Source organism: Falco biarmicus, chromosome 9, assembly GCF_023638135.1.
Source record: "Falco biarmicus isolate bFalBia1 chromosome 9, bFalBia1.pri, whole genome shotgun sequence".
Taxonomy (NCBI): domain Eukaryota; kingdom Metazoa; phylum Chordata; class Aves; order Falconiformes; family Falconidae; genus Falco; species Falco biarmicus.
Window position 1 is genome coordinate 32,572,230 of NC_079296.1, and position 22,870 is coordinate 32,595,099.

Genomic DNA, 22,870 nt, shown 5'->3' on the forward strand with positions numbered 1-22,870 from the left:
TTTATTTCATCATCTCAGCTGCATAAAAGAGTCAAAGTACCGGAGCTTTAAAGACTTTGAATTCCTGCTGTTCTGCAATAAAATAAGGCAAGAAATATTAGCCATCCCTGGTTGATTCTTTAATTCTTTCCCAACAATGTCAAAGTATCAGTGTCCTACAGGTTTTAGTGCAGGTTAAAGACTGATACAAAGTGTATGCCTGAATAGGAGTTTGGAGTGAGTTAAGGAGAGAGAGAACATTTTAATGGGACATTGGTCCAAAATAGCCCAGCTTGTTCCTACCTCCTGCTGCCTCTTCCTCCTTTTCACAGGACCCTGATTGTATAGAAACAGTACAGACAAAAACCACAAACAACAAAAGGTTCGCTCACACCCCCAGTGGAGGTCATGAGCATGCTACCATGGAGAAAAAAAAAAAAAAAAAGGCATCAAAGGATGGTTTGGCTTATTTATAAGCAAAGATTAATTAATAGGAGGTTTGATACTTTAGCAACATACATTTGGTCAAATTTGTATTTGCAAATTGTTTGTTTCATACATTCATGGGGCACAGAGCAATGTGGCCTGTTGCTAATTTTAAAAATTATCAAACCTTTCCTTGCCATGATCCAAAAACTACAGACTTGTGGTTCAGAGACTTTCAGTATTATCTTCTCAGATTTGACACTCCAAGGTTAAAAAAAAAAATAATCACAAGAGTTGTGTTATACACAGCAACACTGGCTTTTTCCAACAATTTTTTTATTACTGTATTGTATAGTCTCCAAGAAAAGTAACTTGGCTACCAGAGGACAAGCTTTTAAAAAGGAGGCAGAATGAACAAATTCCCTTAAAATATACTACTCTCCTTATAGGTTGTCTTTAAAACTGCTATTCATTATAGCAGCGTTTATACCCACCGGGTGACTATAAACTATGATTCGGAACTACCTGTGCCACATGACAAATAAGCACAACATGCATTATTCACTTTCAAATCAACCTCCTCCAACCTAAGCCACGTAAATCCTTCAGAAATTCACACCAGTATTTTCCTCCTTCGGATCACACATAGAAATAGCCCAATGATGGAAGTTTGCCCACGCACTGTCCTTCCAACCCCTACTATTTAAGTATCTGTTTGGAATTACCAGTGACCCTCGTTACACTCTTGGCTAGTTCACACTGGGTCTTCCAGAGTGCGGACCCCACCGGGGACTTCTCTTTTCTCCGGGATCCTTGAAACAAACACTATTTACAGAGTTGCTTTCCCAAGACAGCACTGTCAGCTCTGCCGACTAAAACAGAAAAGACCCTTCCACTTCTTTGTGCACGTACGTGCGCACCCTTTCCTTCTCACGTTGTCCCTGCCACCCTCCCGTCCTTTCCCACCGCCTGCCTCCCCTTGCTAGCTATTTGCTTCTATCTTTTGAAATTATTTTCAGGCCCCACCCTCGCTAGCGCAGGCAGCCAAGGTGTCGTCCTGCCGCAGCGCTCGCTGCTACCGCGGCGGCGGTGACATGTGTCTCCAATCAGCGGCTGTACGCTAATTAACGTAGCTCCTACCCCCGCTACGTTTTAAAGAGCGGGGAAGCCCCACGCTAGAGGAATGCAGAGTTCCCCCCATAGCCCCGCTCCGCCGCCCCCGGGCCGCAGCTCCTCACCCCCGGGCCCGGGGATTGGCCCGGCGGAGGCGGCATCAGCGGCGGCGGAGGGGGGGGGCCGCCTCCACCCTCCCTCCTCCCTCGCTGGCCCCGCCGCCCCCTCGCCCCGGTGCGGCAGGGACAACCGGGAGACCCGGACGCAGGCAGCGACCAAGCCGCCGCCGCTCCGCGCCCGGCCGCCCTGCAGCATCCCCCCGATGGCCGGCCGCCTGACCTGCTGCCTCCTGCTCTGGGCCCTGGGCCATGGGGGCTGCCGTTCGCCTGCGGGGGCGGGCGCCGGCAGCCAGGCCGCCTGCCCCGTCCAGCCGCCGGCCGCCTGGGACTCGTCCTCCCCGGGCCGCGACCCCCGCGGGGGCTCCCCGCCGCCCGGTGCGCTGAGCAGCATCGCTCAGGACATGGTAGCTGTCCACATGCTTAAGCTCTACGAGAAGTACAACCGGGAAGGCAGCCGGCCCGGCGACGGCAACACGGTCCGCAGCTTCAAAGCCAGGCCGGGTAAGACGGGCCGGGCGCGGGGGGCACCGCTGGAGCCCCCTCGCTCCTTTTTCGCTTTAAAGCGACGGGTTTGCGCCGAGGCTGTCACTGACTGCGGGGGTTGTCACGCTGGGTGAATGCGGGGGGGACCCTTGCTAACTGCACGGGCACGGTGTCTCCCCTCCGCTCTGCGGATGGCTCCCCCCCTCCCCCGGCTCCCTTCCCTTCCCCGGGAGTATCTGCAACAAGGTATCTCCCTCCAGACAGCCTCCGCTGCTGTGGATGCAAACCACCGGCACTGGGTCGAAAGATGTTTTCAGAGATACTTGGAGCGTAAAACTAGTAGCCAGGGCACCCGCTGCGGGTCCTCTCCTCCGGCTCTTCTCGCAGGCTCACAAGTTTGTTAGGAAGAGTGCCGCCTACGGGACCGCCTAAAACTGCTCGGGATCTTAAGTCCGTTGCACTGTCTAAACCTGAGAAGACAGCTGTCTGAGCTCCCCCTCCTCAGCTTTACTTGGCTTGATTATGACGGTAAAAGAGCATATATACTGTGTCAAAACCATGCTTTCATTATCCCAGTCTTACTTCAAAGTAGTAAAGAGGAGGTTTGTGTAGTTAATACTCTCTTTAGTCTATCCTTTGTCAAGGAAACACAAAGTATCTTTTCTGGAAAATGTCTTCCTCCTTTGGTTAACTCCCACGGACAATAACTATGGTCTTGGCTCTTAAAATAAGAACTATACAAGTTTCTGGAATATAATTTTTATGTTGCCAGAAATATTCATCAGATGCCTATAAAAACGAATTCAAAATTTGCTTTTGTGAGTTTCAATCTTTCTCCTACATTTAAGCCTCAGGTATAGAATATAACGCAGCACACAGTGTGTTAGGGAACTGTTACTATAATGCACAATAACTCATTCTCTAGTGCATCCCAACTGAACTTCTATCCTATGCCAAATGTAATATTAAAAGGTAATGATACTCAAGCAGTAGGAGATCCCATGGAAGGGTAAGTGGCTAATGAAAATATCTAGAAATCTGGAAGTTAGGATGTAAAGCAACTGCAGGCATTTGGGAGAGAAACAAATTGCCATGCTCTTGATCATTAGCTAGCAGCTCCTAACTACTAGGGGTTAGGAAGGAACTTCCACTGTGGATGGTTATTCCATGACCTCCTGCTATCACTGTTGTTTTTCTGTGAACTGAGCAGCTGATACGGGCTGCTACCCAAGGAAGGCCCTGGACTGCAACAGTGATTTTGGAAGAATGCATGAATTGCACTATATTATTTTTCTTCATTTTCCAATTACTCTGCTGAACAAGTTACTTGCATTGAAGTGGTTTAAAACACTAAAATAGCAGCATTTTCTACTCGCACATAAACTACTGACCAATTAAAAAGTGCTATTATTTTGTGCATCTCCCAGATCATGAAACCAGAGACACCTGGAAGTAACCTGTCTTGCCATGCAGTGAAAATAAAGTACACTCATGTCCAAAATTCCTGTCTCCTGTGTACCTTCTCTACTGGATCCTATTTCTCCCCAGTAACATGGCATGAAAGCAGAAGCTCATCTGCAGTGTACCTTTGTTATGACAAATTGTAATTCATCAACCTAGCAATGAACAGTCTGAAATGAACCATAGAATGACACAAGGAGAACCTTATCTGACAGTATGTTTTTTCTTTATCTCCTCCAAGAAATTCTAGTGTTTTCTTTTGAAAGAAGAAATTGGCATGTTTTTCTAACAAGATATGTGGAACATCCATTCTTTATAAAATATAATGATAATTCTGATCCTATTAAGATAAGCAAAATGGATTACACATATAATAATTTCTTTTTCATTATCTCAAGCAATGGATATCTTCTTTACATGTGCCTTTCAGAAAATCCTTCCATTCCTATGTTGCAGCTTACAGCTGTTTGTTAGGGAGCACTTGAGCATCACTGTTAGCTATGGTTGTCAGGATGAGGGCTCCAGAGGTGCAAAATGTTTGTCTGGACTTGGTTTGCTCCTTTGTCACATGCATTATTGAAGCCTCCTCAACTACAGCAGCTGTATTGCCATCCTACATATCCCCTGCAGGATATAGATGGTGCTGACAGGGTTACTGAATATGTACAATTTCTCCATATTCAGTGTGAGGCACTCAAAATATATATATGCATGTACTTGTTTGCACATATTCTAAATACAGCTTCCTCATGTTCCTCTAGCACTTATTGCTTCAGGAACAGTGCTTCACAAACATCTGATCACCTCCCCTGAGCTTACCTCTACATGTATTCACAACAGTTCATTACTTCTGTGATAAGGAGCTGAAAGACAGCCTATGAACTAATTTCTCAAGTTCTTTTTTTCTTTAGGTGCTTTCCAGTTTTCAGCAAACTGTGTAGCTTTAGAAAACAGCACCAATTGAGTGAAGTTAGTTACACAGTCAAGTCGTTAGTGGTTCATGACCAAATGTGAAATATTAAGTTATTGTCCAACTTTACCTAAATTGCTAAGATTAGGGGGAATTAGTCTTCATGGAAGCAATCTGCTGCCTAAGCCATGAAACTTCCAATAAATCAACTCTTGCAGCTCAGGCTCATTCCCTGAACACTATCCATACTCTGTGCTAAATGAAGCAAAGGCCTTGGTGAATAGTAGAAAATAGCAGCCATCTAATTAAGACTGTATTATAATGTATATGTGCAAGAAAACCAAATCAAGATTGCCCAGGCAACTGTAATTCTGGTCTCTAGAGCCTTGCTTTAATATAATTTTATAGCTTAAAATATTTTGAATTACATTCTCTGCATATTTCTTTCTCACAAATGTGTTATCAGAAATAACATGTGAATCTGTTTTGCTAGTCTTCATTTAGTGCAATGCAACATTCTCCTATGTGGATTATGTAGTAAAGGCTAATATTTTCTTTCCTTGGCCACTTGCTTTTTTTTTTTTCCTTCCAGTCTCTTGGCATGTGTCCTCTACACACCTTGCCTGTATTCCTAACTTGAAGGTGTCTACAGTGAGCAGAGGTAGATGCAACAGCTTTAATGTATACAGCTAGTACAGTTCCAACTCAGAGTAGACCTGGAAAACATAACAATGCTTGGTTGACAGGTTGGTAAACGCCTGAGTGATCTGATGCAATATGATAAATATGAGTATGTTCCATCCAAAACTCAGGTCTCCTCAGTTCCTAAAAGCCTGTACTTCCAGGCTTCTGGCTTTACAGTAGCTGCAGATTTACAGATTCTTACTCTGTTCTACAAAGGATTTTGACTTTTGAAGGGTTTGTTTCACTCCAGCATGCAGAATTAATTTAGATTAATTAGAACTCCCTGTCTCTGAGCTATCATTACAAGTTACCTTCACATCTGAAACCCTGGGATTCTGGTGTTTGAAATGCCTTTATCCCAATGATGCATATGCCTCATAGTCATCTACAGAGCTCATAGTGCTAGAAGCATTCTACTACTTAAAAAAATGTTAAAATTTTCAACTGTACACAGCTCAGGTAGGGAGAGGCAGTGGACAGGCTAAAAAATATGCCTTCTGAAATGAAAAAGACAACAGCCTGCTGTTCTAAAGGAAGAACTACAATTATTCTCTTCCTTGGTCTGAAAAATAGGCTATCAGCCTTGTGAAAATTCTATGCTTAAAAGACTTGAATAGAATCTAAACTCTTTTTTCATAGTATGATCACCTGTGCATTAGTATTGATTAAAAGTTTACTGATAGGAAAGAAATAGGTTCTCATCACAGCATACTGTTTCTGTTAGCCTCTCTGCCACCTATGAAATCATTATGTGGGCATCAGTATAAGCTGTTCCACTTCACCACATCAGGAAAAAAATAAGATGGTGCAGATTGAAATTGCATACTTGAACATTGTACTTTCAGACTGCCTATGTGGGCCTGGGATTAATGAACATCCTAACCTGCTATGGTTTAGTTTGAATGATGGTTTTATCCAGCATGAACTGGAAGACAGCAAGCACCAGTTTAGTGAGATGTAGCACGATTTAATTTCCATCTTTCAAATAAAACTGCTTAAAAGGAGGAACAATCTGGCAGGCAGCACTTAACAGTACTGCTTTTCTGTTGCCAAGATTTCTGTGGCTCATCATCTACGGCGCATTGAAAAACAAACCTAAGTGTTTCTGAGAAGACCGGCTGTTGGGTTTGTTGGGTTTTGTTTGTTTGTGAGTTTTTTTCCACCCTGTTGCCAGAGAATTCCAGGTATGTCAAAAAGAGCTGCTAGAGGGTTTGCCCACTTGGCTTAACTAATGAGACAAACCTACCCACTGTAGTCTGAGTTTGGGAGAACAGGAATCACTTCTGCCACCACTTTCCTGTATACTCATGAGCTAGTAAAAAAACAAAAAAAAAACAACAAAAAAAACCAAAACACCACGCCCCACCCAATTTTCACAGTGATAGACTGTTAATGCATGGTCTTTTGATTCTGGGATTACATTTTAACACACTAAGAGAGGTTTCTACTGTTTAAATAAACATGGTGTAAACAGTTATTAGTGTAAAATTGTTCATCTTCCTTGTGAGGAGCACAGAGATATAACTTGAGCACACATTGTTCCACTAGCAAAAAAGGAACTACATCAAATGGAGTTTTAATTTTATGAGTCAGCTCCTACTCAACAGTAGTTGTCACTAACTTCAAGCAGATCAAAACACAAGTCTTAGAAACAAAGTAGGTTTCACAGTGCTTTAAACAAAGCTCCTACAAGATGTATACCAGAAAGAAGGACTGCTCACAAAAGTAACGGCCCCCAAAATATGTTGCACTACTTACTTCCAGCCCCCTTGTGAAATGTCTCTTGTGCACTACTTACGGACAATGAACTTCCTAAGTGTTGCCCACAGAGTTAGCACCCAGAGATCTTTCAGGAATCTTTGTAGTCAGGTGTGGATTAGACCATTTTGAATATTAACTATAAACCTGGTTTTCAGCTGGTATACTGAGTAAGGTACCATTCTGAGCTCTGCTTTGGACAAATTTGATAGCTTCTCTGAGCTTGATTTTGTTATAAACGAAATAGAAGCAAGGATTGCTTTTCTTGCCTGCCTGGAATGAAAGGCAGTCTGAAACTGAAAATCTCTGGGAAGAGTTTTATCCCTCATGTATACAAAAATTGCCTAGTGTGTTGGACAGCCCTGATGTTATTGTAATTTTGCCATTAAATATTGTTAGGGTTTTTTCCTCCTTTGATTCACTATAGTTTTAAGCTGAAGTGACAAGTTTGCTACTAACTGATTTGAAATGGCCAAGTGAAAATCAAAATTTGTTAATCCACTTATAAAGGAATAAGGGTTTGACTACCATTTTTGGTCCCAGATATTTATCCATGTTTTCCTTGCTCTCTTGTAGGATTCTTGGCCCAGAAGCCTGTGTACTGCTTCAATCTGACATCCATGCAGGATTCAGAGATGATCCTTGCTGCCACTTTTCACTTCTATGCTGACAAACGATCTCGGCACCGGGAAGTGTTTTGTAAGCGTTCCAAGAACTCCTCCTGCCGACTCCTTCACCTGCCTCCGATCCTGCGGCTCAACCTCATTTTCCAAAGTATTCATCAGAATTCTGCCTATGGGCTAGTAAAAGGGAACATTACTGTCTTTCTTCAAAGGCGAGGGGCTTGGCATGCAAAGGACATTTCACACATCATAAAAGAATCAAAACAGGCTGGAGAGCTCATTCTCTGCGCTGAGCTTGATTCTGGGGAGAAACATCAGGGCTTCCCTGAACAGGCCACCAGCCATTTACCTTATATACTAGTTTATGCCAACGATCTTGCAATCTCAGAGCCTAACAGCGTGGCAGTCACCCTACAGCGTTATGATCCATTCCCTTCCAACGATGGGGACCCAAATCTACCCTCCAATGCTTCTACTGACACCCGAGTGAGGAGGGATACTTACCTCTCAAGTCCTATTCAGAACAATGAGTTGCCAGAAGTAGATTATAACAACAATAAATACAACAAACATGACATATGGGAGAATGCCTACAAATCCCTGAAACCAAAAGCCTCACGCAAAGACCGAAGGAGAAAAGGGCAAGAAAATACAGAAACACTTACAAAGTCTCAGGTGCTAAAATTTGATGAGAAAACTATGAAGAAAGCAAGGCGAAAACAATGGAATGAGCCAAGGATTTGTTCAAGAAGATACATGAAAGTTGACTTTGCTGATATTGGCTGGAATGAATGGATCATATCTCCCAAATCATTTGATGCCTACTACTGTGCAGGGGCATGTGAATTTCCAATGCCCAAGGTAGTATGCCTTTTTGTTGTTGTTAGCCTGCAAACAGCAGAACTACTGTTCTGTCTATCCAACTGCTTCTTTAGTTAGAATTTCCTTCAGATTTCACCGTTTTCACTGTACCCTATTGACTCATCCAGAGTAATTAATTTCAGCAATATTGTTTCCATCAACTTATTAATCACAGAGCAAAAAGATTCCAACTTATCTTTAAAGGTAATCTGAACAATAAGAAAAATGTCTCAGGTTTATCTTACAATTTCTCATCTTATATCTTTAAACCATAATACAAAGACTTATGCAGCTTATTAAAATATGGTTACACACACTAAATCATCAAATTACTCTGTTGTGGTAGCAGAAGTATAAGGTATTATATGCTAATAATAAAACAAGCTGCTGTTTCAGAGTATTTCTGAATTCCACTGAAAATACCTTAGGAGAAAAATGCAGAGTAGTGACCCTGAGGTATTTTTAACTTTAAGAAATTGCTTGTCACTTCGAAAATAAGAATGCTGGTTAAGCTGATACTTGTGTCTCAAAATTCTCTGGTGTTTTTTTATTTTACTAAATTCTTAAAATTAAGATAATCCTGCTGGAACAAAAAAGGTGATTTATCTTATGTGGCTGGAAATGCCACATAGCTGTCCGTAACACTCTAAAGCTAGCATACTTAATTCCTCCTATAGCAGCAGTGTGAAATTTGCTAATAGAGGCAAACATGAACTCCTGCTCCAATGGAATTTTGATTTGGCCCACTCCCACTCACTCACTCTATGGCAAAAAGTAGAAATTTTGGCAATCCTATGTAGCACAAGAATTATTGGCATTTTACAGGGCCTTGAAGTAATGGGGGAGGGGAGGATTTGAAGCAGCGTGTAACCTGCATGTTTAGAAACTGTAATTATTTTGCAATTCTACCTACAAATGGCCTGATTATTTATTCTCCTGACATTTCTGAATGTGATCACCTGGCACATAAATAATGAACAGTGTTTTACAGCAAAGAATTTCAAAGCTCCGAGACAGAAATCGGCCCTACATTACATACATGGAGACTGATGTATGTTTGTGTTGAAATAAGTAGTATGATTTCAGGAAGAGTAGATATGCAGGCTATTTTGAGTCCAGAAATAGCGGAAATCCAGACATCACAGTAAGCTGTATGAATCTGACCACATGTTCTTGTGTAGCTGGCTAGCGCTGAACTATGTATACATAAATTGATACATGGTCTGGTAAAAATTAAAGCTTACACAAGCTCACATACAACTTCACTTTTTTTACCGTAGTAGAAAGAGATCATGCAACACAAGCACCATTTAACTTATCCAAAACAAAAAACAGCCCGGGAGTACAGATCCTCTGCCATAAACCCACAGTCTAATGCACCATTCATACATACCGGGGAGGGGGGGAGATACATTTAATGCATCTAGCTTCCTGTGAGCAGATTAGCATGACACAAAAGCTGACAGAACCAAAAGAAAGTGGATTTGTTTCTAGCCGGAATAGTTAAATAGGCTTATATTGCTGATTTATTTAATTTCTTATCTAGCAATATTACTTGCTATATAATAAAGATTTCCTTGAAAGTCAAAAACATTTACCTTAGTTCTCATTTTGATACTTGTTTTCTAGATAAATTAACGTGGCTGCACTAGCATCTAGGTGCCAAAAAACCAAAACAAACAAAAAAAACCAAAGAGATTTAAAATTGAATCACAGATACATAGATTTGGGGATTTTTAGTTTGACACACTCTTTGATTGGGTTTGATTTAGAAGAGTTCTACTTTTTGTTAGCTTTGTATTTTGAAGAGGAAAAGAAAATAAAGGCAGATTCACAGAACTTTTTTAAATTACTGTTTCCAAATGAACAGAGTTAACTAGGACATCAGAATGGATGATGCTTCAGGTCTGAACATAAGAATTGTTATGGAGAGAGAAATAGCTTTTGTTCTTATGTGTTTACCCTAAGTCAGGAGAGCATGCACATGATCTTGGCACTCCTAAATCAAAGGCCAGATTAATGCTATTCATGTCTACACAGCCAACCTGCAAGGTATTCTTTTTATAACTGTGGAGATAGAATTATATACCTGGCACACTGAAAATCATCACATTGTATGATATTTTTTTTTTAAAGTATCAGTACATCACTCTGCATATTATGTTAATAACTGCAATTCTTGATCTTGATACAAAACAGCTCTGGTACAAATCTTGTCAGAGCAAGTTCACCTATCTTACTGCTGAATTTCTTATTCCCTGAACTGTAACTGTGAGGGGGAAGATTAGCGTATACAGTTACTAATGGTTGCCTGTACTGCTGCATTCGCCAAATGAATGCTAGTCTTACCTCTGGTAGAAGGAACTGGGAACATATCCTTTCCCTGGTCCACAGTAATTAGAATTATCTTGACTTCATGTAAGTGCATCAGTTCATAAGTTTAATTCCAAGAGTTGAAATCAAACATGAGAACAAAATTCTCCTGAAGCTAGGATGTATTGCTTATTAAGATGGGGGGGGGGGGGGGGGGGGGGTGTTGAGGGTCAAATTCATGATAAAACAGATTTTTAAAGCGGTATAAGCTAGGCAGAAGGACAGGGTCTAAAGTATTTCAAACCTACTGTTCAACTGCTTTCTGGCTACATCACTATCCTCATATTTTCTGGGGCCCAAAACGTTTCTAACCTAGGATTGTCCTAGAGGTTAAGTAAGAGCAGAACCTGGCCTGCTGTACACAACTTAGTAGCCAGCATTCAAAGCATTAGCACTTCCTCAGTGCCATCACTACTGGGCATTCAATTTATTATTTCAAGCTTTCCACTTTAGCACATCGGTACAAAGGCTAATGTGAAGCCTAGCCCATAATCACTGAACACTCATGCCAGGTTTCCAGAAGGGCTGGAAAATTCAGAGCCTTGCTGGATGTGGGATAGGTGTGCTGTCTGGCTCTGCTGTGGATGTAGGGCTCAGGCAGCCAGATTTTTTACAGAGTAATACACCATAATAAGCATTTTTCTCTCTAAGCATTTTTGTGCGTAGTGTGTACACTTGCAGGCATTAGAAATTTTATCAGTGCTGTTGTCTTGGTAGACAGCTGCTCTTGCTAGACTTTACTCAAATCTGTTTATTCCTTGCGGTTATTAGAGACTGCACAACTGGAGAAGATCCTAGCAGGATCTTCTGCAGGTTTGTACCCAGGAATCCTGTAAGTCAGTAACTGGCACGGAGGGCAATGATGGCTATCCTCTGCATGGGGTCAAGAAATTCAGTTTCAGTAGCACTTCAGGATCTGTAACTGTTTTAAATAACAACATGAAACAATAAAAGGTGCTAGGAACACTTCAGGAAGTTTTTTATAAAGGTTAAAGAACTGGATCCTAGAAGCTCTAGTTCTTTGTATTTCTAAACTCTGAAGCTGCTTAAGCACATGAAAGCTACTGTGTCTCTCTTGCTGTCCAGATTTGCTGACATGGCCAATGCAGGCAGAAGCTTATTTCTACTTCACATAGCAGCTGTGAGACAATTTACTGCTGCTTGTCTGCGGACGGCTTTGAAATCTAAAGATGGAGGGTGGCCTGAGAGAGCAAGCTGTTGCTAATTATGCCAATATGTGCTAATTACAGAAAGTCACTTTCCAGGATCAGTCACTTGTTGGGACTTGGCTATAAGGATGCTGTCTTGAAGCCCCAAAGGATCAGGACGGATTTCACAATTCCTCCTTGTAATGGCCCAAATGGGGTTGCTTTAGTTAAAGAACATCTGAAAGCCTTAAAAGCAATTAAGGTTTGGATCTGATCTGCTGATATTGCATTTAAAGCAAATGTATCAAAACTGAATTAACCTAAAAAATGGCTCCTTTGCTATAGCCATGGACTACATAACTTTTCACGTGGAAATGAAAAATCATGGTTTGCATATACTCAATTTTTATTTGAAAAATAGACAAGATATAGGAGACATTAATTCTTCTCACTTGAAGTGTCTGCTTCCATGTGGAGGTGTGCAAAGTCCCTGTCTGTGTCCCACAGATGTCATTATCCACTTGATACACAGCTACGCACCAACAACAATGAAAGATTTCATGTGCCACATATACCAGATCTGTGAGGAAACCTTGTGAAACTGTAGCAAAAACCTGATATGACCAGTGCAATTTTCCTACTGTTACTGTACTCATTTGCTGGGACAGTATTCAAGTATGACAACAGAGGAAAGCAAACAGACTACAGGTATGAAGTACTTGTTCATCACAAGGTTATGATCAGAAAGGCTGTCGCATTGCCTGACTATTCCAGACTAACTCCCCCATGAACATTACTTCTGGGGCACTCTGCTCTTAAAAGAGTAATTACTCCACGAAAAAGTAACTCATTCCAGGTTAGCATACATGAGGAGAAATACCACTGGAACATAGGAACAGTTATTTTGGAAATACTTCCAGTAGCCAATTCTCCAAGTCAGATAAGAGGTTAAGAAAACAAAAGATAACATTTATGACTGAGAAGAGTGCCCCACCCTAGACTTTTTCTCCTGTGTGCCTGCCTCCCAGCATCTAGTAGGTGCAGTCAGGGCCATTCTTTCTTCAGGCTACTGACTGCTGGCTGTGCCACCAGTGCCCTCCTCTGGTATTTATGAAGGCAGCATAAGGAATACAAAATATCTGAGAGATACACCCTGCACAAGAAAGCTCCAAGTGTGAGGGACTTACTATGCTGCACAGCCCCGTGACTCAATCACACATATTCACTTTTTTGACCAACAAAAAACCGTAATTGTTGTCATTTTCCAAGTCCATCTGGGAAAGTGACTGCTCATAAATGAAGTGATAACGATTTCCTTCTCTGTTCCAGATTGTCCGGCCATCCAATCATGCTACAATCCAGAGCATTGTAAAAGCAGTAGGAATCATTCCCGGCATCCCTGAACCCTGCTGCGTTCCTGACAAAATGAGCTCACTCAGTGTCCTGTTCTTAGATGAGAACAAAAATGTTGTTTTAAAGGTATATCCCAATATGTCGGTCGAAAGTTGCGCCTGCCGATAAGTTAATATAAACACATCTTTAACAACACCCACGCATCCTGCCCAACTACACTGGCAAAGCTGTAAATGGGAAATGAATCCACTTCTGTTGATGGATGAATGCAAGCCTACAATTCCTCTACAGAAAGCATGCGGAGAGACTAAAACAATACACATGCTCACCTGGAAGGCTATGTCTTACTGTCATCATTTGTCTTTCATATTCATCTTCCAGGAATTCAATACTTTCACAAGTATCTTCCTAACCCACTTAGCCAAGACACCTGGTGTTTAGTGAGAACTTTAAGTGTAAAGTTTTCCATAATCAAAGGACTAAAATATGTTTTTATATGCTATTTTTCTGACTATTTTATCTCTTCAGTTAACCAAGAAGATGGGAAGTAAACTTGCAAAGGCGGGCTCATTTTAGAATATCACTTTTGTACACAAATCAAAACTTTTTGCCTAAAACACTCATACTCTTAATCTGCATATTTATACCGAAAAATGCTGTAATAAAGGGCTTAAAATGTATATTTTCTTCAGGATGCAAGTATACTGCACTGCATAAGCTTTCATATAAACAGTATGTTAATATAGTCATTTTTGGTTACCCTTCCCTAATACATAATTTGTTCTACAAAAGGCATATGTAATATCCCCCACTTTTGTTTGCTGGATAATTTCAGGTTGTTAAACATATTCTCTGAGTAACACATACTATATAGTAATATGTTGAAATACTAAAAATAAAATAACCAAGATTTATATTTTTGTAAATTATACTTTATATCCTCTAGACTGTTACATGCTTTTAACAAAAGCTAATAAATTAAAGGTACAGTAGTATCTAAAAATAGTTGATTTGTCTTTCTATAAGTGTATTCTGTTCCCTTCTGTTAATTAGATGGAAACATGTAAATACATGTTAAGCTTGTCATAACGTGCCTCAATAGATTAAAGACAGAAGGGAATACTGTGATCATCTAGACTGACCTCCTGCAAGGCACAGATGAAAGAACCTTACTTAGTAGTTTCTGCACCATGCATTATGGAACTTCTGTTTTGAGCTTGGGAACATCTTTGAAAAACATACATAAATTTGTTTTTGAAGATTTCATGTGGTAGAATATCCCTACTGGACTACAAGCAGTTGTTCCAAAAGTTAGTGCTCTTTGTTCATATGCAGTGACTTAATCCTAGTCTGAATTTGCTGAGCTTTAGTTTCAATTCACTAGATCTTACTGTAAACTATTTTATTAGATCCCTTTTATCTATTATCCAAAATACTGTCACTGAGTATTTTTAGTAAATAGAGCTCGATCAAATTACATTTTGGCTAAGATTTAAATAGATACTTTGCTTTCTTATTCTAAGCCTCAAAAAATTTCTCAAAGCTCTTTTCTGAACTCTTCTCAGAACTTTCATTAACTTTCGTTTCCAACAATGCACATGGAAATGGGACACAATATTTGGCAGTTGTTCTCTTAGAAGTCTTTATAGAAATAAAGTCTGTGCATCCCTCTAACTCCTGTACAATTCTCTACTGATACATTTATGGTAGCCTTTGTAACTGCAGCACTCCTTTAAGAGCTGACGTTCCATTACTGTGCCTGTCATTCCTCTTCCTCAGTGTCCCCAGTGCCAGGACACACTTGCCACATAATTCCATTTTCACCCACCTGCTGTACAACAGCATAGGCAGACCAGGAGCACAACAAACTTCTGAAGTCTGTGAGGTACCACAGAGCACAAGACATTGAGTTTTCCTCCTCGAGAGAGTTTAATTTTCTGCACTATCTTATCCTATTAAGAGTTGCATTGTTTAGGGGAAGGATACCATACACACTACCTTCTGATGAATGACTAACTGAAAGGCTGCCATCCTGGAAGGTGCCAAGTAACTTCTGCCACCAATATTACATACTCATGTAGTACAGATACACACTACAGAGGTGTGTAAATATGATACTTCCTGCTAATCTACATAAAAGCAAGACTCAGTACATACAGGAGTCTCTGCCAGGTTACTCTCACAGCAGTTTTTGCTAGTTCCTCCTAAACAGCTCTCAATAAGTAATAGTTCTAAGGCACCTTATAGTGACTGCCAGTAACGACTGCCAAGAGATCATGGATCTAGCTAGGCATTTCTAACAAAGTACCTACGGTGATCCACACTGGAACTACCGGGACAAACCTCTGCATACTGTTGCCATTAGAGATCTCCCTTAAAAATGTAGGATCTTATGTTTTTACAAACCCTAAGAAACTAAATTGCAGCTGACAAATGCATAAAGAAAAATTTAAAAGTTCTCAGAAATTAATCATTTATTCCTACACAACAGCCATAAGTGTAAAACTTTTCAAAGTATCTTAGGTTACTGTCATTTCTGCTCTCTATTAAGATCTACCCTTTTCTGTAGGTCTAGTCTTGCTCCCATTTAGCACTAGCTCTGAACAACATGACCTATTAACCTAGTGAGCTTATGTTCTTATCTACTGCATTTTGCTTTCCTTAAGGAAACATTTCTGTATCTTGAATTAGTCCTTGGGTACAAACTTTCATTCCAAGATAGGACGATATCTCTTTCCTTATTGCTTGCATCAACACATCATCTGCTATAAGGTCTGTAGGACATAATGAAAAATGCTTCTCCTGTACTCCTCAGGACACCTATGGAACCCTGAAAGGTTTAGTCTGCATTTAAAAGTTTTTTGGCAAAGCTCTGTTTTTTAGGATAGGCAAAACAAAATTATAGCTCTAAGTAGCATAGCTCTCAAGGCACACCCTTACTACTCAAGCAATACAATTCTCTTACTAGTAAAGTTTATTGCATTCAGTTTAGCTGTACCAGTCAATTCGCTAACGTGAACAAGGTCTTAAGCCACTATCTGTTTAGTGGTTTAAGATACTACTTTCTGGGTCTTTGGTACCTGGATGTCTAATCTTCCTCTAGAAAAGCAAACTTTGCATTTGAATAGCACAAATGCAGTCAGCTGCTGCTGGAAGACACTGATACCCTTACTCTCTTGGTTCTAACGGATCTTTTGATTTTTACGAACATCCTATAAACCATTCAATTCAATGTTTAAGTTTCTAGACAAAAGTTCCTATTGACAAATACTTACAAGAGCACATCAAGATAATTCCACAAACTAATTCTAAAAGAATTGGGGATATACTAACATGGGCTGATTAAAGACAGATAAAACAGGAAAACAGCTAATACTAGCCAGCAAAGTGTTAAGGACATTTTTTTTCTGAAACAAATCCACTTTTATTCTTTGAGGCCACAATTTAATTGCCATAACAGCAACAGCTAGAATACACCTAGGTTTTTGTGGAGCATTTCAATTCATTTGCACAAGGCTGCATAATTAATAGAAAACACTGGACAATATTAATATATTCATTTATCACATGAATTAACAACTGTGTCACTGCCAAACCTCAAAGAGCAGCTTTCAAAAGGAATTGCCACTGAGTGGAACTGTTCATTATAAAGTTTCTACAAAGCTGACACTTGGCCTGACACTATGTGACATCTTTATATATGAACTGGAAGTCTGTATATAACAACCCCCACAGCATTTGCAGAAAACAGTGTTTAGGAGAGAGGTATTTATATAGATCACTTATCTAGCTGCACTTTATGTGATCAAAATTCAGTTTAAGGCAGACAGATGCAGAGCTTGGTACCTAGGCACAAGGAATGGAGGCTGCTTCTACTGAGTAAAAAGTCTGCACCTTCGAAAGCCGTAAATCTTAAAATATTTTTTGTGGATATCATGGATTTATGGCACAGTATGAGCATCCGGGGTGATGGTATGTAGAGAGCTAATAAACACTTTGAAAAGATATACACTGGAGTAGTGAACCACATAAGGAAAGGAAATTTTATTTCTGCATGTAGCATTAGTGGACTGCCACTAGAAAACTGTATAGCTCCAGTGTTCACCTTTTCAAAAAGACATTCACATTCTGAAAGAGACATGAAAAGAAACAAAACCAGTTAGAGAAAATGCCTTATAACATGTGACTGAAAAGCACAATCTGTTTATCAGAAAGCAAACTGAGAAGTAACTTGATTATACTGTACAAGTACTTTGACAGACAGAAAACGCAAGCATTATGGGGCTCCTCAAGCCAGGCAGAAAGTTACAAGAACTCCTGTCAAGAAGGTGAAGCCAGGCATAATCAAATAATACATGAAGCACCACGGTTTTGTAACTGTAAGTTATAAACCTTTAGAGTAAGCGCTACAAAAATTGAAGAAATCTTCTATTCTTTGACATCTGTAGATAAATTCTGGAGACCTTTAAAGTTATGTTTCAGCCAAACACAAGTAATTGGGCTCTGCAGCAGGTAGGAAACACAAAGGCCTCGAGTAAAACATAACAGTCTTGCTATGCAGGAGACCAGGATTAATGCCAAATAATCCTTTCTGACATCATAGGAACATAATTAGCCAGCATCTTGGACCTCTGTTGTTACTTCAACAGATATTTAAGTGAGTATTTGAGAAGTCTGGGATCACTTTAAACGCTGGGCATGCACTGCTAGAAAACTGGAGAAGAATGGCTGGCAAAGACAAAACCCTGTCCACATCTCTGCCATTAGATTGATTATTTTTTTTAATATAAAAGCTCATAATACTATTCAGATTTTATGGCACATGCACAGTATGTATTGAGTTGTGCTTAGAAAAAATGATGTATTAATAGTACAGATAAACATATGAATCATTAGATTAAAACATAATGCATTCATGAAGATAAATAGCAAGTGATATTTTTGTCTATACATAAACTATGGTTTTTTCTTCTGTATCATGAGAAATTCTACCATGTCTTTCTATCATCTTGCATGTTTGCCTTGGCCCATTCTTCCCATCTTCACAGATAATTTCCTGTATCTTCACAGAAACCTTTTACTTTCCATGTGGCCTTAGAAGGCCTAGTTATGTTTTCAAAATGAAGTCACTGAAATAATGACTGGTTTTAGACTGGATTGACCATCAAGAATCTAAGAAATATATTACATAAGAGGCTATAAAAACAAGACTAAATTCCCATACACCAAAGGAATCAAACTGAAAATGGAAAAGCCTGCAACCAACATGAAGGAAACTTGACGCAAAACAGATATTTCACTGTGTACAAACAATAGCTCTTGGCTGATAAACAGAAAGAAGTTTTAAGGTTGTTTGTATCGTCATGAAATAGCGTCTTGCAAAACCACAGGTCTCCATCAAATGATCAGCGATTTTCTGATGGCATGTGAAGGGCCTGTAATAAAGACTGTCAGATGATGTTTAGTAATAGCTAATAACAGTGAATTTGTTCTAGATCTCTAATTTCCAGTCTTGATGAAATCTTCTGCGTCCCTAAGAAAGCTTCTCTCTGTGTTGGCAAGGAAATGATACAAGAGTATAATTAAGCAATGATGACCCTAAAGCGAGATGTGGATTCTTTACAATATACAATGTCCTTCCCACCAGCCACATGTGTTTGTCAGATGTTTACAGAATCTTCATTAACTAAGAGCTTTGCTAGATAACAGAAGCTGAAGCATGGCATCAATGACTCTGATAAGGGCAAGCGTACAACCAATCTGCTTGACAACTGACAAGAGGCTGGGGTTTGAAGCAGACTGCAAAAAGCACACAAGAAAGTGATTTGCAAAGGACATTCCAGTTGTTTGCCTTCCATCTCCTTTCCTCTGTAATGAAACAAGACTTTTAATCAGCTAAAACACCCTTGTCCTCTTGTCTCTCCACCAGAAAGTAAATACAGAAGAAATGCATTATTTTGGAGTATTAGCTGGACTGTCTGTTTTCAATATCATTGCATGTTTGACAAGAGGCAAGCCTTTGGAAGATTGGGACAAGTTATCAGCTATGGGAAAGTCTGATGCACACTTTCATGATCCTGGAGAAGATGAGACCCATTTCGATTTCAAATCTTTCGTGAAGAATATGAAGACAGATTTACTAAGGAGTCTGAATTTGTCAAGAGTCCCCTCACAAGTGAAGAGCAAAGAAGAACCACCACAGTTCATGATTGATTTATACAACAGATACACTGCAGACAAGTCCTCCATCCCTGCATCCAATATTGTAAGGAGCTTCAGTACTGAAGGTAGGAGAAGTCCTAAATACGTGGACTAGAATTTTTACAGTACATGGACAGTAGGTACTCAGATTCTTTTGAAATTCAGAGGGAACTATGTGCCTAACTTCCACAGATACTTTATGAATTAAACAGTTTAAAAGTTAGGATTGTAGTCTTGCTCTGTATTTTCTTTCAATCTTTAAAAAAATATAACAGAAAAAAACTAAAGGTAATTGTATTTTCACTGTACAATATTCTCTTCTCAAATACATCAACTGAGATGACGCACTGAATAACAGGGTTTACATGAATCATGTTTCTCAAAGCTAGAGAATTGGAACTGATTTTTAATGTCAGAATGTAAATTTGTGTTCGTCTGCTGAGACACTCATGCTAGACAGCTCTTCTTTCAGGTGGGCTCTTCACGTATTTAGAAACCACAGCAGCCAACTGAGAAACATGTCTCCAGATCCAAGCAAGGCACAGCAGTGCTCCCCCAAAATTTGTGTTAGACAGAAAGATTTATAATGAAATGAGTAGTCAAGCCTGTCTCAACTAAAAAAAAATAAAAACCCTGTCTGCATAACATTAAGTAGACTTTTAAAAGCTCCAAAAGAAGCAGTGAAAAAAGTTAGAAGTAAATGCAGTCCTTGTGATAAAAATAAGACAGGGAGAATCAAAGCTTCTGGTTATATGAAAAATAGACATACACAGGTAACAGCACTACAGAGAACTCCAAATTCCCAAATTAGTGCCCCTAGTCCTGAAATGGAAAGAAAACTTAACAGTATGAGCTAGATGATATAGTTTCCATATCTCACTCTCTGACTGCTTTAGTGGGTAAACACTGTGAAGAAATGTCAATATTAGCCAATTAAAATTGACCTAAAAGCCAATCATGACTGAGCAGTTATCTTACATTGACCATCAAATAGACATCAGTGAGTGATGGCTTTTAAACAGTACCAGTCAGATCTTCCAGCCAAATATCTGCACTTCCCAAGGCAGAGTTGCTGGTACTGCACATAGCTTTGCAGGAAAAAAAAAAACCACCAAAAAAACAAACCAACAAACAAAACCAACAGAACCAAAAACCCAAAACCCACACAAGCTCAGTGCGTCCAGCCTGTAACAGACTGGCACCTGGGCATGAAAGGCTGTTTATCACCAAGTCCCAATTTAGACAGACCCTGAAGCTTAAATTCAGAATTTAAAAAACTTTTTTATTTCCCCAAACTCCCAGTAATCCAAGGTGCTTCCAAAGTTATCTGAAGACAACAACAAAAGCCTCAGCACAGCTAGTTCTCAGAGACACTTAAATATGTAGTATACTTTGCTGTATTAGGAGGGCAGTTCATCCCACTGCATGATTATAAGAGTAGAAAATTCATAGGGTTTTTTAAGAATTCTTTGTGTAAAAATCTCTTTAGGAAATTGCTAAATCTTAACACTCCCTGGATGCCTTATTTATGTACTTAATACCAACCAGCATCATCCACAGCTTGTTCTAGGCAGACTCTACGCACCCCTCTAAACAATCTTGGTGAAAATACTACCAACAACAGGAACCTGCATTTCATCTTTTTACTCCCTGACCTTGAAATTTGGCCAGAAGATGGTATTATTTAATTTTATTTTTAATGTTGGGTAGCCATGCTTTTACCTTACCCACAAAGTACACCTTTAGTCTTTTAAAAGCAAGTCAGAATCACTGTAACCATGTGTTTTAATTTCCTGTTGCAGATGTTGTTTCTTTAGCTTCACCAGAAGAAAATCCATTTCAGAAACACATCTTGCTCTTCAACATCTCTATTCCACGATACGAGGAAATCACCAGAGCTGAACTGAGAATTTATATCTCCTGTCACAGGGGAGTTGGGTCTCTCTCTAGGCTGGAAGGCAACATGGTCATTTATGATGTTCTAGATGGTGACCACTGGGAAAACCCAGAAAGTACCAAATCTTTCCTTGTCTCCCACAATATCCAGGAGTGTGGCTGGGAGATGTTTGAAGTGTCCAGTGCTGTGAAAAGATGGGTCAGGGCAGACAAACTGAAGACTAAAAACAAGCTGGAGGTTGTAATAGAGAGTAAAGCTCTGAGTGGTTTCGCTTGTGGGAAGCTGGATATCAGTGTTACCCCAGACACTAAAAATCTGCCCTTGCTAATAGTGTTCTCCAATGACCGCAGCAACAGGACAAAAGAAACCAAAGTGGAGCTCCGGGAGATGATTGTTCACGAACAAGAAAGTGTGCTAAAGAAACTAGGGAACAACACTTCATCTGAAGAGCAAGAACAGGAAAAGACCATCACTGGGCCCCACCGGCATTCCTCCAGAAGCAAGAGAAGCATTGGAGCCAACCACTGTCGGAGAACTTCTCTCCATGTGAACTTTGAAGAGATTGGCTGGGATTCCTGGATCATTGCACCAAAAGATTATGAGGCTTTTGAGTGTAAAGGAGGTTGCTTCTTCCCTCTGACAGATAACGTTACCCCAACAAAACATGCTATTGTCCAGACTTTGGTGCATCTCCAAAACCCAAAGAAAGCTTCCAAGGCCTGTTGTGTTCCAACCAAACTGGATTCAATCTCTATTCTCTATAAGGATGATGCTGGTGTGCCCACTTTGATATATAACTACGAAGGGATGAAAGTGGCAGAATGTGGCTGCAGGTAGCATACAAGGCAGAATCTCAGAATAAGAATACACCCACCCCACCCCCCTTTTTCTGCTCTGTGTAAATCTGTACATTAGTGATGCAAGTGAAAATCCTTGCAAACAAGGTTTGGAGCAGGGTATGGGTCTGATTGTTGTTGCTGCTTGTTTTAAAGGAAAACTGGCATTTAAAGAATGGCAATCATTGTAAATAGTCTGCATTATATATCATGGCAAAGTGAATACTGGATTATTAAAATATTGTGAGATTTAATGAATTATGCATTATTTGGCAACAGTGATGCAATTTGAATACCTAATTTCAACTTTTCTGTTTAGGTCACAAACTAGAGGATTTTCAATGGGGATTTAGGATGCCCTGTAAACATTTAATAGGTATCGAAATCTAATTTTCTCAGCCAACTCTGATATTTTCAACTTCTGTAAAACTCAGTAAATGTAATTTAGTCTTCATGATAGGAATCGAAATCCCACAAACCTTTTATTGTATCAGTAATCTCAGAGGCTTTTACAGGCAAACTATTTACTCCTGTAAATGAAGATCTGCCGTATTCAAAACAGAAGAGACTCAGTCTTATTTCATTCCCAAGTTTCCTTCTGTGGGTAGCAGGTGCCTTGGTTTCAGCTTTCTTATCCTCAGCGTC

At 39.9% G+C, this 22,870-nt stretch overlaps 2 protein-coding genes across 2 annotated transcripts; both read left to right on the plus strand.

The window, feature by feature from the left end:
* The first annotated feature begins 1,679 nt into the window (after window positions 1–1,679).
* GDF10 (growth differentiation factor 10) lies at window positions 1,680–14,294 on the plus strand. The gene is made up of 3 exons (XM_056353027.1): window positions 1,680–2,138; window positions 7,510–8,417; window positions 13,268–14,294. Exons 1-3 carry the CDS (start codon window positions 1,841–1,843, stop codon window positions 13,457–13,459), a joined length of 1,398 nt encoding a protein of 465 aa, XP_056209002.1. The 5' UTR covers window positions 1,680–1,840; the 3' UTR covers window positions 13,460–14,294.
* Window positions 14,295–18,810: 4,516 nt separating this feature from the next.
* GDF2 (growth differentiation factor 2) lies at window positions 18,811–22,479 on the plus strand. Its single transcript, XM_056352941.1, has 2 exons — window positions 18,811–19,578; window positions 21,295–22,479. Exons 1-2 carry the CDS (start codon window positions 19,239–19,241, stop codon window positions 22,224–22,226), a joined length of 1,272 nt encoding a protein of 423 aa, XP_056208916.1. The 5' UTR covers window positions 18,811–19,238; the 3' UTR covers window positions 22,227–22,479.
* Window positions 22,480–22,870: the final 391 nt, after the last annotated feature.

Coding starts and splice junctions, on each gene's coding strand:
- GDF2 (XM_056352941.1), top strand. CDS start 19,239: ATGCATTATTTTGGAGTATTAGCTGGACTGTCTGTTTTCAATATCATT. Junction 19,579..21,294: donor AAGGAGCTTCAGTACTGAAG/GTAGGAGAAGTC, acceptor TTCCTGTTGCAG/ATGTTGTTTCTTTAGCTTCA.
- GDF10 (XM_056353027.1), top strand. CDS start 1,841: ATGGCCGGCCGCCTGACCTGCTGCCTCCTGCTCTGGGCCCTGGGCCAT. Junction 2,139..7,509: donor CAGCTTCAAAGCCAGGCCGG/GTAAGACGGGCC, acceptor GCTCTCTTGTAG/GATTCTTGGCCCAGAAGCCT. Junction 8,418..13,267: donor GTGAATTTCCAATGCCCAAG/GTAGTATGCCTT, acceptor TCTCTGTTCCAG/ATTGTCCGGCCATCCAATCA.